Genomic DNA, 16,336 nt, shown 5'->3' with positions numbered 1-16,336 from the left:
TTTCGTTTGCTTACTATGGTTATGTAAATTTGAATCCAGAACAGAAGGCTTCCAATTTTAAAGCTATAAGCCTATAATTTAAGAGCGGAAGAGATGACTAAGATTTCTATTTTGACGATTTAATTCTACCATTAACGTTGACTAAGAATTTGTATAATGCTACGTTTGAAAACTGAAACCAATTTGGTTATTATAACTTTTGTGCTTTTATAAGAAGGCCTATGCTTCTGTTGGCCCAATAAGTATTTTTTCTCTGATTTGGTTTTTATACCCAACAGCTCTGGTGACGTCTGTCACTTTTAAGAGCAAAAACCAAAAAGAGCAACGTGCTGTCACCATGAGACACACAATGATCGCATTCGCAAGTCAAGCAGAGATGAAGATGAGGAATTGCAGAGGAAATGATATAATACTTTGTTTCTCTGTGAATGTTTAACCTCTTCTGTATGTAACTCAAGTTTTACAAATAAGGATGGGCACATCAATATCTTGGCAAAAACAAAAGTCATATTTCTTGAGACGCTAGAAACTTAGTAACCTTGTTCACCGACATGAATTTACTACACGACTTTTTCTTGATTCAACCAAAAAAAATTCTTGATTTATATATATATTAATATTATATCAAAAAGATTACCAAATAATACTACCTCCGTTCCTGAAAATAAGATGTTTTAGATTTTTTTCTTATTCCACAAAGATAGATTTTCTATACTGTTAAGGTACTTTTTTATACTTTTGACGAACATTAATTGAGAATATTTGAATTCATTAAATTTTATTGGTGGAAAGTTACTGAAAAGTGTATAATAAAGTAAAAAATAAATTAAATTATAAACATTTATTAAATTCGTGAATACTCTAGAAAATCTTACTTTCAGGAACATAAAAAGTATAATGCAAGCAAAAGTTCCTAGATTCATGGAGTGAGATACCACTCTGAAAGAGCTAGAATTCTAACCTTCACGGAATCAGAAAGTTGTAATAGCAAAAGAAATTATTAATTCATGCAACTTATTTTGACCCTGGAGCTGACGGGTCTGAAGATGTAAGGCTCGCCGGCATAAGCGAACTCAACTGTGGCTCCAGCTGGCATAACTTCTCCATTAATCAGAAGACACGCTTTTCCTTGTGGGCGAAGTAGCCATGGCTTGACAGGATTCACAGGAGCAAACCCTTCGCATGTGAGAATCACCTGCTTCTGAGGACAGTTACACGTGTTGACCACCGTCACTTTCCACTCCGGTTGTGCGGCAATATATCTCCCGGTCCTCACCCCGCCGATCTGGAGGTCGGTGGAACGGCAGCGGCAGTGTCCTGTGTGGGTTATTTGTCCTTTTTTTATCAGTTTTGTAACTCTATATGTATATGAAAAAAAATGGAGATATTGTCCCATGATGATGACTGGATATTAAGAATACATATATGCACTAAACGCATGAAATTTCTGAGATATATGCAAAAAGCCTTTAAAGATTCTATTACATTACCTTGAGTAACGATAGATAGAAGTAGAAACATAACAAAATACTTATGAGCAAACGCCATTGTGATTTTTGTTTTTAAGAGATGGAGAATGAGAAACGAATCGGTCAAATTTATATAGCCATTGCGTATGTTAATGTTAACGTTAAGTCTCTTGCTTCCGTAATTAATAACTAATAGAGTTACAATTCCTGAATTCATTAGAATCTATAAACTTTTTATTGGAACGATATTATATTATATAAACACAATTAATAAAGAAACGACAATCCTGTAACTAAATATACTCCATCAGTTCTGTAATATAAAATACTCTTTCCGTTTCAAATTAATTGTCGTTGTAACATAAAATTTTTGTTAAAAAGTAAGTATCGTTTTATGATTTCAATGTAATTTTCTATTAATTTCTCTATTTTACCTCTAATTAAACTAAGATAAACAATAAATGTTATGCAATTATAATGGTTAAACAAAGATAAATTTCTGGTCTCAGCCTGAAGTGCAAAGCCAAACCTGGAACTGGAGATGCTTGCTTCGCCTGAGAGACCTTGCCTCAAACTTCTTAATCAGCGAGATAAAAGATGGGCAATCCACTAGTTTCTGGTTTGACAACTGGACCCCCGCTGGTCCTTTGATTTGTGTGTTTGGTCAAGATGGAACCCGCAGGCTCCGAATCAGGATTGATGCGTGTGTTGCTGAAGCTTGTTACGATTCTGGATGGAGACTCCCGAACCCGAGATCGGACGAGGAAGTCAACCTCCATGCCTACCTATCTACCATCTCACTCCCCTCACCGGAGCTAGGGTCAGATTCATTCGCCTGGAACACCGATGGTGAAATCAGGCCTTCTTATTCCTCTGCAAAAACTTGGGAGGTCTTGCGACCAAAGGGAAATATTCAAGCATCAGCCAAACATATTTGGTTCAGTGGAGCAACACCAAAACATGCTTTTCACATGTGGGCTACTAACTTAAACCGTTTGCCAACCCGCGATAGGTTGTCCTCTTGGGGAATGCAGGTACCTTCGTGCTGCTGCATCTGTACCACGGAACCGGAATCAAGAGACCATCTGATGCTCTCTTGCCCCTTCGTGTTGACTCTCTAGGCTGAAATCCGCATTAGACTTCGCTGTGGAGTGCCAAATTTCAGCACCTGGTCGGAACTAATGCTATGGGCGTGTGCCTCTGCTCCGGCGGCTCCTTCGATTTTAAAGATGCTTGTGGTTCAAACACTAGTTTACTCTGTTTGGAGACAGCGCAACAGCTTGCTTTATAGCAACTGCATCAGTCCCCCGCTTGTTGTGTTCAAGGATATTAACTGGCAGGTCATCAACTCCATTTATGCACTGAGGCACATGAAGAAATTCAGGAACCTTTTGCTTAATTGGCTTATCTAATCCACAGTGGTTGCTTCTGGATTACTTAGGACTTCTTCGGAACTCCTTACCAGCTCCAAAAACTATCAAATCCCTGTTTTTTACTTTCTTTTTGCCAGGGTTTTGTTTTGTATAGATTAACTACTTGTGGACTGATCTTTTCTTCAATGATATTAACATTTTTAGCAAAAAAGAAAACGAAGATAAAAATTTGAGTATTTAACTAGTTTCTTAATTTGTGTGCAAAACTCTAAAACAATAACTATTTTGAAACCGATTGAATATCTGATAGAAAATTTGATGTTTGATAATATAAAATTAATATTTTTTTAAGATAATTTTAATTTTGTTGGCAATGTATATTAATTACTTGTTGACTGCTTGTAAATGGCTCATGGCTGGTCAACACATCTTCAATTCCTTTTTTTTTTTTTCGAAACACACTTATATTAAATGATCAAACCAAAGTTGGTCAACACATCTTCAATTCCATTTATGACATTTAAAGTAGCGGAAGGTGTTTTATCTCCTTGCTCATTACGTGGTTACTGTCTTTATTTGTACTGTCATTCATGGAGAAATTAAACTACGTATGTTGATCATTTCTTAGATAGTTAGATGATCATGAAAGTGTGATCGAATAATGCAGTTGCAACGAGTATTGTTTTTTTAACGGCCTAGATGAAAGTGTGGCTTAGAGAAATAAAACGATAAACACTACAATTGTTTGGTCACCAAAATGTGAACAGTAATACGACTAATAAAATGACATAAAACTCAATAATAAAACGTGTACATCTTTATTAGTCTCTCTCTCTCTCTCTCTATATATATATATATAATAATGATCATCAGTTTTACATGCTCATCAACAAAACAAAGATGAACAAATACCAAATTAAACTGAGGGCAGAAAATTTAAGAGCAAGCGATTCCGCCCGACTCCATTTTGATATCTAACTTCTTGGCCCATACGTATTTAAAAACGAAGTCACTATGGCCATATAGATTGTTGGTCATCTTACACTCGTTACCGGATATCGATAACTGCGAACGGTCGATGGGTGTGAGCGATTTAAAACCGACACATGTCAAAACTATGTCAGTGCCTGTGCAGGTGCAAGGGTTCGTCACTCTCACTTCCCATTCTGGTGTGTTCTTGATCATTTTTCCGGTTTTCGATTGTTTCAGATATATATCCTCAAAGGATCCTTGACACCCAAATCCTAAATTTTCCAAGGGCAATAGAATTATGAAAGAAAATTAGTTATAGAATTACACATTACGTGATGTTATGTTAAAAACGGTGTAAGCTTTAAACGAATTGGATCTGCTATATATAATAATGTGCGAAAATTGTATAACTATACCTTGGGAGACGAAAGCAAAGAGGAAAATGAGGCAAATGAATTTGCATGCATTTGTTGTCATGGTTTGATGTTTGGATATATATTTATCAGAGAATATATATAACTTAGTAAGTATGAGAATGGGGATGATAAATTGTGATGTTAGTGTTATTTATAGGGAGGTATTGGGTTTATTTTATAGAATAAAATATCTTTTATGATTAAAAATTATAATTTGCTATTTCTGTAACGCTATTTTTTATTTTGACTTTGATTTGACTAAATTTAGTAAAAATTAATTTACAATAATTAATTTTGACTATGCTATATTTACATTTTCTTAATGAATAGATATGTATATTACATATTTTTATATTTCTATTATTACATTTTAGTGTTATCTTTGATTATATTAATTTAATTACAATCAATTAGTTATTAGCATATTTCAAAAATCTTATCTTAAATACAAAATTACAAAAATGTATATACCTATGTCATAATTAATTTTAAACACTGTCATAGTATTTATTAGTAAGTCATGCTTTTATTGAGAATGAATACAATGACGATGCAATCAATTTTTTTATAAATTATTTGGTAAATAATATCTAGAAGAAATTTTGGTATAATTATAACTAATGTTGACCAAATAAAGAAGTAGGTAACAGTTATTTTATTCTTTTTGAAAGAATGTTAAATTATTCAAATAAAAAAAAACTTTTTATAAAGGATGTGTTCTTTGATCTACTTAGCAAGTTGCAATCAACATGGTTTACAAAATAGTAGGGTAACGGTTATTCAATTTAATATATTAAATTGTTCTTGCATGCAAATTAATTAGAGTCAAAGCTAATTAATTTATTAGAAAAATGGAATTAAAGATACTGTGCATGCAAATAAGATCGAATTAAAAAGAAGAAAATAACGCATTCATCTCAAAATTTTAAATATGATATTCCCTCTGTTTTATAAAAAAATAATATTTTGACACTTTTTATTATAAAAGTTTCATGTTAGAATTTTAATGTAAGCGTTTTACAATAATACCAGTTTTAACTTTCAATCAAATTTGAAGATATTTAATACTACAATGACTATTGATTAAATCAAATACAATTAATTAAGATTATTATATAAAACATAATTAATTAGGATATAAGCATAAACAAACACATAATTAATTGCAGGCTTGGTTCGTGTGGAAACAGTTTGTAACAATAGCTAGTGGTCCCTTTAAAGCACCCAATGAAACAAAAGGAATATCAGATGATAGAAACGCTTTTCCACCAACTGTAAGATGTTCACTCGTGCTAGCTCTGGTGACGTCGGTTACTTTAGTAACATTTATGTTACTATGTATGCAACTCGAAAGGTTTCACAAAAAGATGCCCACATCAATATCTTGGGAAAATGAAAAGTCATTTGCTTGAGACGCAAGAAACCTAATAACCTTGTTGACTGACATACATGAATCAGAAAGTAGTAATAGCAAAAGAAATTAATGGATGCAACATAGTTTGACCCTGGAACTGACGGGTCTAATTAACGTGCTTACTGTTTTCTATTGCATCATCCAGGAGGAAAACTATGTATGTACGCTCAGTAACGGCCCTGAGTTTTGGTGGGCCAAAAGCAACATTTAAGTTTTTGGGCCACTAAATGTTACATTAATAAAAAGAATAGAAAGTGTTGGCCGGTTGGTCAAACTTTGCACCTGTTACTTAAACTAACTAACCTCTATCCAGTCGAACTGAAGTGGTTTACAACATTTTTTTGGGCTGAAATGTTTGTGATAGAATTAAAGACCAGAAGCACATGCTTCCTTGATTTTTTGCCAGGGCCGGCACTGTGTACGCTGACAAATTTATCAACATAGATGAGAGTAGGCTTAGATAGACACATGCATCTGGAACCAAAGAATGTACTAAACCAAAATAACAAAAATAACCAAAATTGAACTAAATTTCATAAACAAATATATATATATATATATATATATATGGGGGTAATTGATCATCTGATATATTTAAATTTATATGATCAATTACCCAATTTTTTTTATCCAAGCAGCCTAAATTACTCGATATTTAACTTTAAAACAAATTATCCAACATTATCGAAAAAAACATAACCAAATTGAATCCAAATATTTTTTTGGATATTAGCCGGTTCCTAATTTTGCTATTCCAACCAAATCGAAAATCAAAATAACTGAACTAAACTGAATTTTGTAAATAACCGAGAAATCTGATATTTCTAGAACCGAAAAAATAAAAATAAAATTATTTGTATTGAAACCAAACCGAAAATCAAACGTGTTAGATGAAAGTGTGGTCAAACACTGCAGCTGAAAGGAGTATTGTTTTTGAAGGGCTTAGATGAAAGTGCGGCTTAGAAAAATGTAACGACAAACACACAAAATGTTACAAATGTTTTGTCAGCAGAATATCAAATGCAATAACTACAATAAATGACAAAAAACTCATAAATAAAACGAGTATCTTTATTAGCCTAAATCTTATTAATGATACAGACAATATATATGTAATAATGGTCATCAGCTTCACATGCTCATCAGCTCAAGTAACTAAACAAACATGGACAAAGACCAAATTAAACCAAGGGCAGAAAATTTAAGAGCAAGCTATTTCGCCCGACTTGATCTTGATATCGAACTCCTCGGCCCATACGTATTTGAAAACAAAGTCAGTTTCGCCATATAAATTGTTGATGAGCGAACACTCGTCACCGGCTACCAATATCTGCGAAGGGTCGATGGGTGTGAGCGATTTGAAACCGTCACATGTCAACGTTATGTCAGTGCCTGTGCAGGAACAAGGGTTCGTCAATGTCACTTCCCACTCTGGTGTGTTCTTGACCATTTTTCCGGTTTTTGATTGTTTTAGTGATATATCACTAAAGGATCTAGAACACCCAAATCCTAAATTTTCCAAGGGCAAAAAAATTATGAAAGAAAAATTAGTTATAGAATACATATTACGTGCTGTTATGTTAAAAAGAGTGTAAGCTTTAAACGAACTAGACCTGGTATATCTAATAATGTGTGAAGATTTTAACATATTGTTCTATATAAGTGTATATATATAACACTATACCTTGGGAGACGAAGGCAAAAAGGAGAATGAGGCAAAGGAATTTGCACGCGTTTGTTGCCATGGTTTGATCTTTGGATATTTATCAGAGTATATGAAACTTAATTAAAGAATGTGAGAATGTGGCAGCTCAATTGTGATGTTAGTGTTATTTATAGGGAGATATTGGGGTTTTTTTATACAATAAAAAGTTTTGGTAGAGTTATAGGTTATGTTGACCAAAGAAAGAAATGGGTAACGGTTATTCAACTGCTATAAAATTGTTCTTACAGCTAGTCAGCTGCTATTAACTTTTTTGTTCATTTGCCTGTTAGATGTCAAAGCTAATTATTTGTCTGTAAAGTCAAAGCTAATTAATTTATTTGAAAAATAGAGTTTAAAACACTGTGCATGCAAATAAGATAAATTAAGAAGAAGAAGAAAACAACTCACTCATTTCATAGTTTAAATATGCTACTCCCTCCATTTTATAAAAATGTTATTCGGACACCTTTTATTACAAAAAATATCATTTTTAGAATTTTGAATGTAAATTTTTTACAAATATACATACCAGTTTTAACCTCCAAGAAAATTTAAATACATTTATTATTACAATGACTATTGATTAAATTTAACATAATTAATTAGGCTATAAATATATAATCATAAACAAACACACAGATTTAACTGCAGGCTTGGTTTGTGTGGAAACCGTTTCTAACAATTGTTGACACGCTAGGCGTTAAGGAACCTCTTCAACAAAGCTAGTGGTCCCTTTAAAGTACCCAATGAAACAACAAGAATAGTCAGGTGATAGAAACGTTTTCCACCAATTCTAAAATGTTCAGTCGTGCTAGTTCTATTTTTATATATGTTGACAATTTTGTAAGTCTACGTACGGCTTCAGCAAGGTTTGCTATCATAAGTACCTCAGTCAAATGTCTTTGATAAATTGAGTGTCATTCACTTCTTACCTATCATCTTGTGATAACCTTGCATAATGTCAAAGCCCGGTATACTGTTCATTGAGTGGACGAAACGATCAGTAAGAACCGTAAAGTACCGAAGTCTACGTGAATTAATAAATAACAAATAAAACTAAAACAGAAAAACGACTCTTTAATCTTTATTAATTTCAAGCTAGATGATTCGGACATAGATATGTATCAGTTTCATATGCAAGCTCAAGAAACTATGAAACTAACATGAACCAAAACTGAATTAAACCGAAAAACTTCCGGTATAGTATTTAATTGAAGACGATTACACCAATCGATGACTTTGAGGTCGAAGCTCGTATCCCACACGTACTTGAAAACGAAGTCTACGTTAGGAAGGATGAAGTTGCCGGCATTTAGGAGACATATGTCACCGGTTTTCGACAACAACGAGGTTGCATGACAACTTTGTGTACTGAAATTTGCACTTACAAGGGTTAACGTTATTCCTTTTTGTTTTGTTAGAAGGACTGAAGCTAATTCTTTGACCTCAATGTTGTTAATATGGTCAATTATTTATCCACCATTGAATTATTGATTTGAGTCCAAATAATACTTAGGTAAGTTAAATCCGAAAATGAGAAGAAAATTAATTTACTGGGCTCAAAAAGAAAAAAAAATGTACTTAAAATATCTTGTTAAATATCTCAACGTTCTTGACGAAAGCAAAGTGACCATGTTAGTTAGTTCCACACGTTAATTCGGTAAAACTTTAGTAACTTGTTAAAATCTATACTATTAAAAACCCTTTTTGGGTCGGCTATATCAAAACTCTTATTAGTATTATTCACTCGAACCTAGTTGAACATGAAAACCTCTTTATTCTGAACATGATAAGTTGAGCATCTTAATCTATTTTCTCATTTCCTAATGTTTTCAAAATAAATTAACATATTCATCAGTCTCATGTGGTCAACTAAACAAACATGAAACGAAACACACGATTTTGGTATATAAAATGAAATGGCAAGGTCCCATGTGTTTATGAAACATTTGGGCAATTGGCAATTGGCAATTGGCAATTGAAAGGAGAGGATTACATTATTAAGGACACTCTCGTCAGTCGTGCTGGATTTCATATGGACCATGAAGCCACCACATGACATCATTATGACGCCAACTTCACCTGGACAAGTGATCGTCGCCCTCACTTGCATTCTAAGTATGGTCTTAACCGTATGATAGGTAAAGGATTGATATGTTCTGTTACACTAGACTTCTCATATCCTTCCATATTAAGCCTTTTTTTGGGGCCAACTATCAATATAGTTTTGCTGAGATTCGGGGTAAAAAAGTTATGTAATAGACGGACGAACAAGAAAAGTAATACTTAATTCACAGCTATACCATTTCCCCCATTATCTTACTCCAAAGCTCAAGGGGTATGCACTAATCACAAACTGTAAATGAATGGCCTAATCATACTTTCATTGTACCAAAAAGAACTATAAATTTGGAGTCAGCTCCAAGAACTTCCTCAAAGTGTGGATGTGATGAAAAACCCGCTGTATTTGGTTGGTGGGACAAGGGACCAGCTACGCAGTGATCATGCCATGGAACACACTTTTTCTGCCAAAATGAAATAGATTTACATCGGTCATCAAACAGATACTAAGACAAAATGATTTGCTTCCTCATATCATAAAGCCTAAGCATTCTTTTAACCATGACAACAGTTTTATTTTGTGAAAGACTAGTATTCATTTCATACCTTGTCTTGTGCTGCTGCAACAAAGGCGGTTGTCATCTATATATGTTGCCTGGACACCAATCATCCAAGATCCAATGGTGGTATCATCAAACGCATATGTCTTCAACAATCCACTGCATTTATATTAAAACACCGTTGGATCAATGAGTATGAACCGATCTTTGTTTGACTAAATCCTTTCCCACAATGTGGAAAAACTAACCTGTTTATATTGATATACTGAGCCAGATTCTTGGAGAGTATTACAAGCGAACCAGTTGCATGACGGAAGTACCTAAAACAAAACAAACAAAGAATCTGAGTAAATACTAAATGAGATTCCATCTTCAGTAGAAACATAAACGAGAAGACCTCTGAGGTTATAAGAGACTTACGATTTGTCGTCTCCAAATTTCCACCACTCAGGCTCGTACCATTGACTTCCCCTGAACACCCAAGAAAACAACCCATGCAATATGAAAATGAGAATGTGTTTTACGTCAAAAGCTTGTAATGCTCAATCACTATGTTAACCGAAGAAGGTTGAGTATATACGAACTCTTGAGTAACCACGTCTCCAGACTTCATGCACCCAATGTACGCACCATCTTGACCACGGCGGCTTTCAAGTAGCCCAATCAACCCCTCTGTTAGATCGAAAAACGTTTGTCACACATATACATTGCTTGATACCCTTATTGGGAGGGAGCAAACACAGCTTTCAAGAAGAGGAAGTATTTACCAAGATCAAGGTCAACGTTGTCATCAACTTTGACATAAAACTCTGCATCCCAGTTCTGAACAGCAGCGCTGTAGAAAAACTTCACTTTCTTTGGTAACTCTTCTTGTGCTTCCTCGTGATTCTCCTAACAGCCACATCAGTGAACAAATTCAAATCAGCAGGCAACGAGCATAAGCAAAAGAGTTGTTCTTACTTACAAGAATCAAAAAGTCTTTAGTTGCAAGATTTTCTTGGTCAATTTTCCGATCTAAGCTATCACCTCGGTTAGCACTGGAAATATATAAAGCATCAACATCAGTATTATCACCCATATGATGAAACAAAGCATGAAAAAAAAAATCATAAGAAATGAAGAATAAAGGGAGTAGGAAAAGGAAACCTCCGACCAATCACAAAGCGTATGATAACTCCTCTTTCCTCAAGCTTTTTCAAAGCGTCATCTAACGAGAAGAAAATGTTAAAAAAAAAAAAGTAAATCATTGTTGGATGAGCAAGTAAACAAAGATGGTGATAGTATTACTCTTACCTCGTGGCATCCAAGAGCCTCTAAACTTATTGCGCTTCAAGTGACTCCCAAAGCCTGTGTAAACTCCAATCACAGCAAGCATCTTCTTATTCCCTGAAGAAGAAGAAGAAAGACTCTTCTGGTTTTTAAGATAGCCTTGACTCTTCGCCTGTGCCAACTCCATTTCAGTTTCCACAATTCTCCTCTCAAGATCTCTATTAAACACATCTTCTGTTAGTAGCACACGCAGATGATAAAACACTATCCTATCAGAATTAAAAAATAAAATAAAATCAGCTTACTTGCATCCAAGAACCATCAGCTTGTCATCCACCGTAAGAGCCTTAGGCCTCTACACTCCAATGACAGTAAAAAAAAAAAATTAAGATTTGAGGAATGAAACATTCTCTTGAAAGATTTAAGAGAAGAAGCAGAAGAAAGAAAGACCAACCAGTTCTAAATTTTTCTTAAGCACAGTGTTGAGTGCGACTCTGTGCTGCGCATCTTGCCACAACCTAAACCATAACAAACAACAACAACAATAACAGAGAGATCAGAACCAATCGATAAACGGATCTGGAGACTGAATCTGAGCTTGTGGGAGATCTATGGACAGTTATGAATTCAAAACAAATGTTTCAATCACGATCACAAACCCCTAAAAAGCTATAGAATGTTGATTACGTTACGCATTGTTAATAACAAATCTAGAATCAAAATGAGGTTTGATCACTCCCTGGGACGTACCGGCCAGCGACGTAGAGCCAAGCAAGACAAGAGAAGAAGGCCATGATGAGAGAAGGCTTGGATGTGTTCTGAGACTTGGAAGACCTTCCTCTCCTGTCTGATTTCGACGATACAGTCGTCGGTAAGCTCTCCATCTCGATCCACGGCGAGACAGAGAGAGAGAGAGAGATCGGAGGCAAGAGAGTTGACGACGAATTCAGATTCAGGATAGAGAAAGTGAAGAAGGAAAGGAAACAAAGAAGTAACAGATGTTGAAGTTTCTGTTAAATATGTTTTCCTTGTTCGGATTTTGATTTTTGTAGTAAAGAGGAACCGTTTTTTTCTTTTCTTTTGTGGTGTTCGGAGATTTGTTATCCCGACATGATTCCGATTTCAGTTGAACACTCTGGTCGACACAGAAGTTAAGCTACTTGGGCCCACTGGGCTCAAAATCTCATGTTTTTATTATTTATTTTGCTATTCTATGTTACTTGGATTAGAAGCGTGGTTATTAACTCACTTTGTCGACTCTGTCATCAATGGTTCAGTTCACCAACCAGTTACATTTAGAACAAAAAAAAAAAAAAAATGAAATTAAGAGTTGGTGTAGGAACGTAAATCACTAGAACAATAACGTTTCTGCAAAAGAAACCATTTTTCAATATAAAAGTGCAAGTACTACTCCACAGATTTTTTTGATTAGTTTGACTTCAAGCTTATGTTATTAAACTCGCATGGTCTGTTTTCAGTTCATATATTTTCTTGTGATCTGAATAATAGAGATTGTGTTCCTTCAAGATATTAGACATGGTTGCCAAATTATGTTATGAGGATGGATGCCAAAGACCAACTTGAAACATTCAAAACAAAAAGTTAAAGAGAAGCAAAATGTTTAGCAAGAAAGAGTGAGCAAAAAGCAATTTTTAATGTCAGCTTGAGAGTCTCTCTGCACATATAACAAAAGTCCAAACCCAAATGCTGCACTAATAAAACACCATCATTGGCAACCTAACCGCTTAAGGAATTTTCTGACGTTGATTTCTTCCAAAGGCTCGTCAGAAGTGTTATGTCGGTACATGCAAGAAGTTGTGGGTCTTGGACTCCTGATTAGCGCCGAGGAGCTCTCCTAGGGGCTAGCAGGCAACAAGCTAGAGAGTGAAGGCACTCCTTGGTTTCTCAGCTCCTCTTGTGTTCTCTTCATTTCCTCTGGATCTGTTTCACCAAAATAACAACAGTTCTCAGGAACCCAATATATCTAAATTGCTTATTCTGGTTATTATCACAATGATTGCTACTAGATAGAGCGAGACCCACAAACCGATTTAATGATGAAAATCAATAATACATGGATAAAAGACAACCACAAGTGAAGGGCTAGAGAAGCGTACCTATGTTTTCCATCAACTTGGGCATTAAGAACACTACAACAACCATGAATCCCACCATAAGACCCATTGGACTCTTCAAAATTGCCATTACATTGAAAGGCTCACGCAACTGCAAACAGTACATGATCGATTAGAAAACAAGAGGAAGAAGCACATAGCTCAAAACGAATCAAACACATTAAAAAAAGAGAAGAGATACAGTATGAAGTATTCACCTCATAGTATTGGTCTGCCCGCAGTGGCTCCAAAACTAGCTCAGTAAGACTCCTTCTGGTTTCAGTTAGCGTTGCTTGAACTTTGCCATGGTGCCGAGCGCTAACATCAACTCGCACCTAATTTTACATCATTGATTGAAGAATGAGAAGTGAGTTCTCGATAAAGCTGTACATCTGGAATATAAACATTACTGAAACTAAAGAAAAAAACTAACTGGAGAGAAGAAGAAGCCCAACGCATATACTTCAATCAGATGAGTCCCCGCTGGCACTTTGTGGCTTTGAAATTAGACAAGTAAAGGAAAACAATAATCAACAAGTCTATTTCATTTCTAGTAATATTTACATCAAAAGGCGTATATTGAAAACATGTAACAAAAAAAGTTAGCAGATACCTTGACTCTGAGTAAAATAATATAGTATATACGTATACTAAAGAAAACTATTATTTGAAGGAGAAATAGCATACAATGTAAAATATCCATCCGGCCTGAGGAAAGAAATATTCTGTCCACCATTGAGGACAACTTTGATATTTGAGAATTTTGCTGCGTGACCAATTGCAGTGCCTGCCAAAATAACTTCTCGATTAATTTCGCGAAAAAGGGCAGCTAGGCTATAACATGATGGAAACGAGATGGAGTGTAAAGACGACAATGACAGAAAGCATAGTAAATTGTCAAAAGAACACTATCCAAACTATCGAAGCATATAGGTCCATTAATTCTCAAGCACTCAAAGCTAATGATGACAGAAACCATGAAAGTATCCAAAAAAAAAACTTTGTTCAAGATATTGTTACGTATTTGCTCATAATCAAACACACTACTTTTAGCCAGTCTGCTTATAGTTATGACATACTACATAACAAAGTCAAAATCCCCAAAGGAAATATATATATACAGCGGAAAGATGATAAGACAAAAGAAAACACATACTAATCATACCACAGTGGGAGCTGAGCGTAATAGGTAAGCATAGCAAAAGATATTAATCTCAAGATGCAGCTGCTAATAACACTCACGGATCAACTAACGCAAATAAGTTCTGGATGGTTCAGACAATCCCTCACAATTGACAAAGCAGTAAGCTAAACTAAGCTACAAGGCAAATAAATAAAAAGTAAATCGAGTGAAACATACTTGCTGGGATCCTTACACGACCCGTGATCGTGTTACTATCTTCACTCCTGCAAACAAATCGAGCAAAAGCAGATCAGAAAGAATGCAAATTGCTAATGTCTATAAGCTAGATTCATCAACCAAGTACATCAAATTGAAATCAAAACGTTGCTCAAATTATCAAACCCTAAAACTCGAAGCTGAGAAAAATATAGAGATGGAAGATAGACGATCTAATTACCCAGATGAGATTGGTAGAGTAGAGGCGAAGAATAAGAGAGAAATCTGAAGGACGAGCAAAGCGACAAGGGGAGTGGATCTGAGAATCGGCGCCATGGTCGTCGTCCGCAGATTGTCGTCGATAGCCAAAAGACGAGTTTCTAAATCCTTCTTCGATCCAGGAGAGAGGAAGAAGAAAACATATATAAGAAGTAAACCTTCTGAGTCATCCTGAAGGTTTACGAAAGAGCCACACCTTCTGACTCAGCTGCAGGTTTAGGATGAATCGGATATATGATGGGCTTTGAAAAACAAAGGCCTTTATGGGTTTGTAAACAAAAGCCTTTCTCTAGTTATTTCAGTCCGAAAATGTAATATTCGTTGACTAAATAAGTTGCTTGCGACCCAAGTTTGGTATGGAGATATCAGCAGCAGTTGCAATGGTCTAAACTCTAAAGAAAGCTAGCGACAATTCCATATCTCTTTACGTCTCTCATTTTGTTTGAAGCTGCGAACATTATCTATTTTCACGTGTGAATCGAAAACGTTGGTAATGGTAAATCACATTCTTTTCTTTATGAACTTTGCATTCAAACCATGAATCTAGGATACAATTTCTACTCAAGAAACACCACAAAAAAAGAATAATTGACAAGCTTGAAGCAACTGTCACAAACCAAGCTTCTTCGAGAACAAGTCCGAGATGTTAGCTATTACGAATCCAGCAAACACCTGAAAAAACACAAACGCAAATTCTTGAGCACCAGGAAACTATTTATTCTCTCTGTTTGTGATAGAAGAATATGAGTATTTTTATGTTTGTGTAAGAAAAAACATTCACGTTTTAGTTAAATAGTTTATATAGTGAACTGACTTTTTATTCATTTATTTGGTGCAACGATAATTTAATAAATCGTAATATCTACGTATGTATAGGTAGCAGGGCCGTGCTTGACTATAGGTTGATCAAGCACATGCTTGGGGTCCTGATGTGTATAACTATTTTAAGGGCCAAGTTTTTTAACAAAGTGTGGTTAGTTCTACAGGTCTTTGTCCAATTCTTTCCTACAAAGGGTTGGAGGTTCAATTTTTTGTCCCATAAATTTTAATTTTTTTCTATGATAAGTAATTGAAGGGCCAAAAATATATTTTGTGCTTGGGGACCCAAAAAAGTCAGGCACGGCCCTGATAGGTAGGCTATATAGCTTAAATTAAAAGAACAGAAAGTTGTAAACATTATTACAGAATCAAAGAATGAGAGGTGAACGTTTTGATCATATTAGGGAAAATGGACTGCGTTTGCAACTTGGCATCATTCATATTTGGAACATCCTTGTACATTTAAAAGCTGAATCATTTTTGCAGGGATGCACTGCAATTCAGACATTTTAAAGCAATTGTCATCAGCTTTTCCTTCTACGTATA

The 16,336-nt window shown here is 35.0% G+C and overlaps 3 protein-coding genes and 1 long non-coding RNA gene across 4 annotated transcripts; all 4 read right to left on the bottom strand.

The window, feature by feature from the left end:
- Positions 1 to 946: 946 nt before the first annotated feature.
- On the bottom strand, positions 947 to 1,972 carry LOC125580574. The gene is made up of 2 exons (XM_048745244.1): positions 1,491 to 1,972; positions 947 to 1,317 (listed from the first exon to the last, which is right to left on the bottom strand). Exons 1-2 carry the CDS (start codon positions 1,684 to 1,686, stop codon positions 1,001 to 1,003), a joined length of 513 nt encoding a protein of 170 aa, XP_048601201.1. The 5' UTR covers positions 1,687 to 1,972; the 3' UTR covers positions 947 to 1,000.
- A 1,691-nt stretch (positions 1,973 to 3,663) lies between these two features.
- Positions 3,664 to 4,531, bottom strand: LOC106371339. The gene is made up of 2 exons (XR_007318318.1): positions 4,231 to 4,531; positions 3,664 to 4,086 (listed from the first exon to the last, which is right to left on the bottom strand). It is a non-coding gene; the product is annotated as an uncharacterized LOC106371339 (long non-coding RNA).
- A 2,166-nt stretch (positions 4,532 to 6,697) lies between these two features.
- Positions 6,698 to 12,363, bottom strand: LOC106370651 (hydroxyproline O-galactosyltransferase HPGT2). The gene is made up of 13 exons (XM_048745239.1): positions 11,990 to 12,363; positions 11,694 to 11,757; positions 11,545 to 11,594; positions 11,264 to 11,457; positions 11,117 to 11,177; positions 10,935 to 11,007; positions 10,738 to 10,861; positions 10,555 to 10,642; positions 10,391 to 10,441; positions 10,219 to 10,290; positions 10,017 to 10,129; positions 7,329 to 9,874; positions 6,698 to 7,153 (listed from the first exon to the last, which is right to left on the bottom strand). Exons 1-12 carry the CDS (start codon positions 12,121 to 12,123, stop codon positions 9,852 to 9,854), a joined length of 1,047 nt encoding a protein of 348 aa, XP_048601196.1. The 5' UTR covers positions 12,124 to 12,363; the 3' UTR covers positions 6,698 to 7,153; positions 7,329 to 9,851.
- Positions 12,364 to 12,795: 432 nt separating this feature from the next.
- On the bottom strand, positions 12,796 to 15,155 carry LOC106370942 (ER membrane protein complex subunit 7 homolog). Its single transcript, XM_013810982.3, has 7 exons — positions 14,934 to 15,155; positions 14,714 to 14,760; positions 14,041 to 14,140; positions 13,787 to 13,850; positions 13,572 to 13,688; positions 13,357 to 13,465; positions 12,796 to 13,180 (listed from the first exon to the last, which is right to left on the bottom strand). The coding sequence occupies exons 1-7, from the start codon at positions 15,026 to 15,028 to the stop codon at positions 13,095 to 13,097; spliced, it is 618 nt and encodes a 205-aa protein (XP_013666436.2). The 5' UTR covers positions 15,029 to 15,155; the 3' UTR covers positions 12,796 to 13,094.
- Positions 15,156 to 16,336: the final 1,181 nt, after the last annotated feature.

The sequence above is a fragment of the Brassica napus genome, chromosome C1 (genome assembly GCF_020379485.1).
Source record: "Brassica napus cultivar Da-Ae chromosome C1, Da-Ae, whole genome shotgun sequence".
Lineage (NCBI taxonomy): Eukaryota > Viridiplantae > Streptophyta > Magnoliopsida > Brassicales > Brassicaceae > Brassica > Brassica napus.
This window is presented reverse-complemented; position numbering and strand designations above follow the sequence as displayed.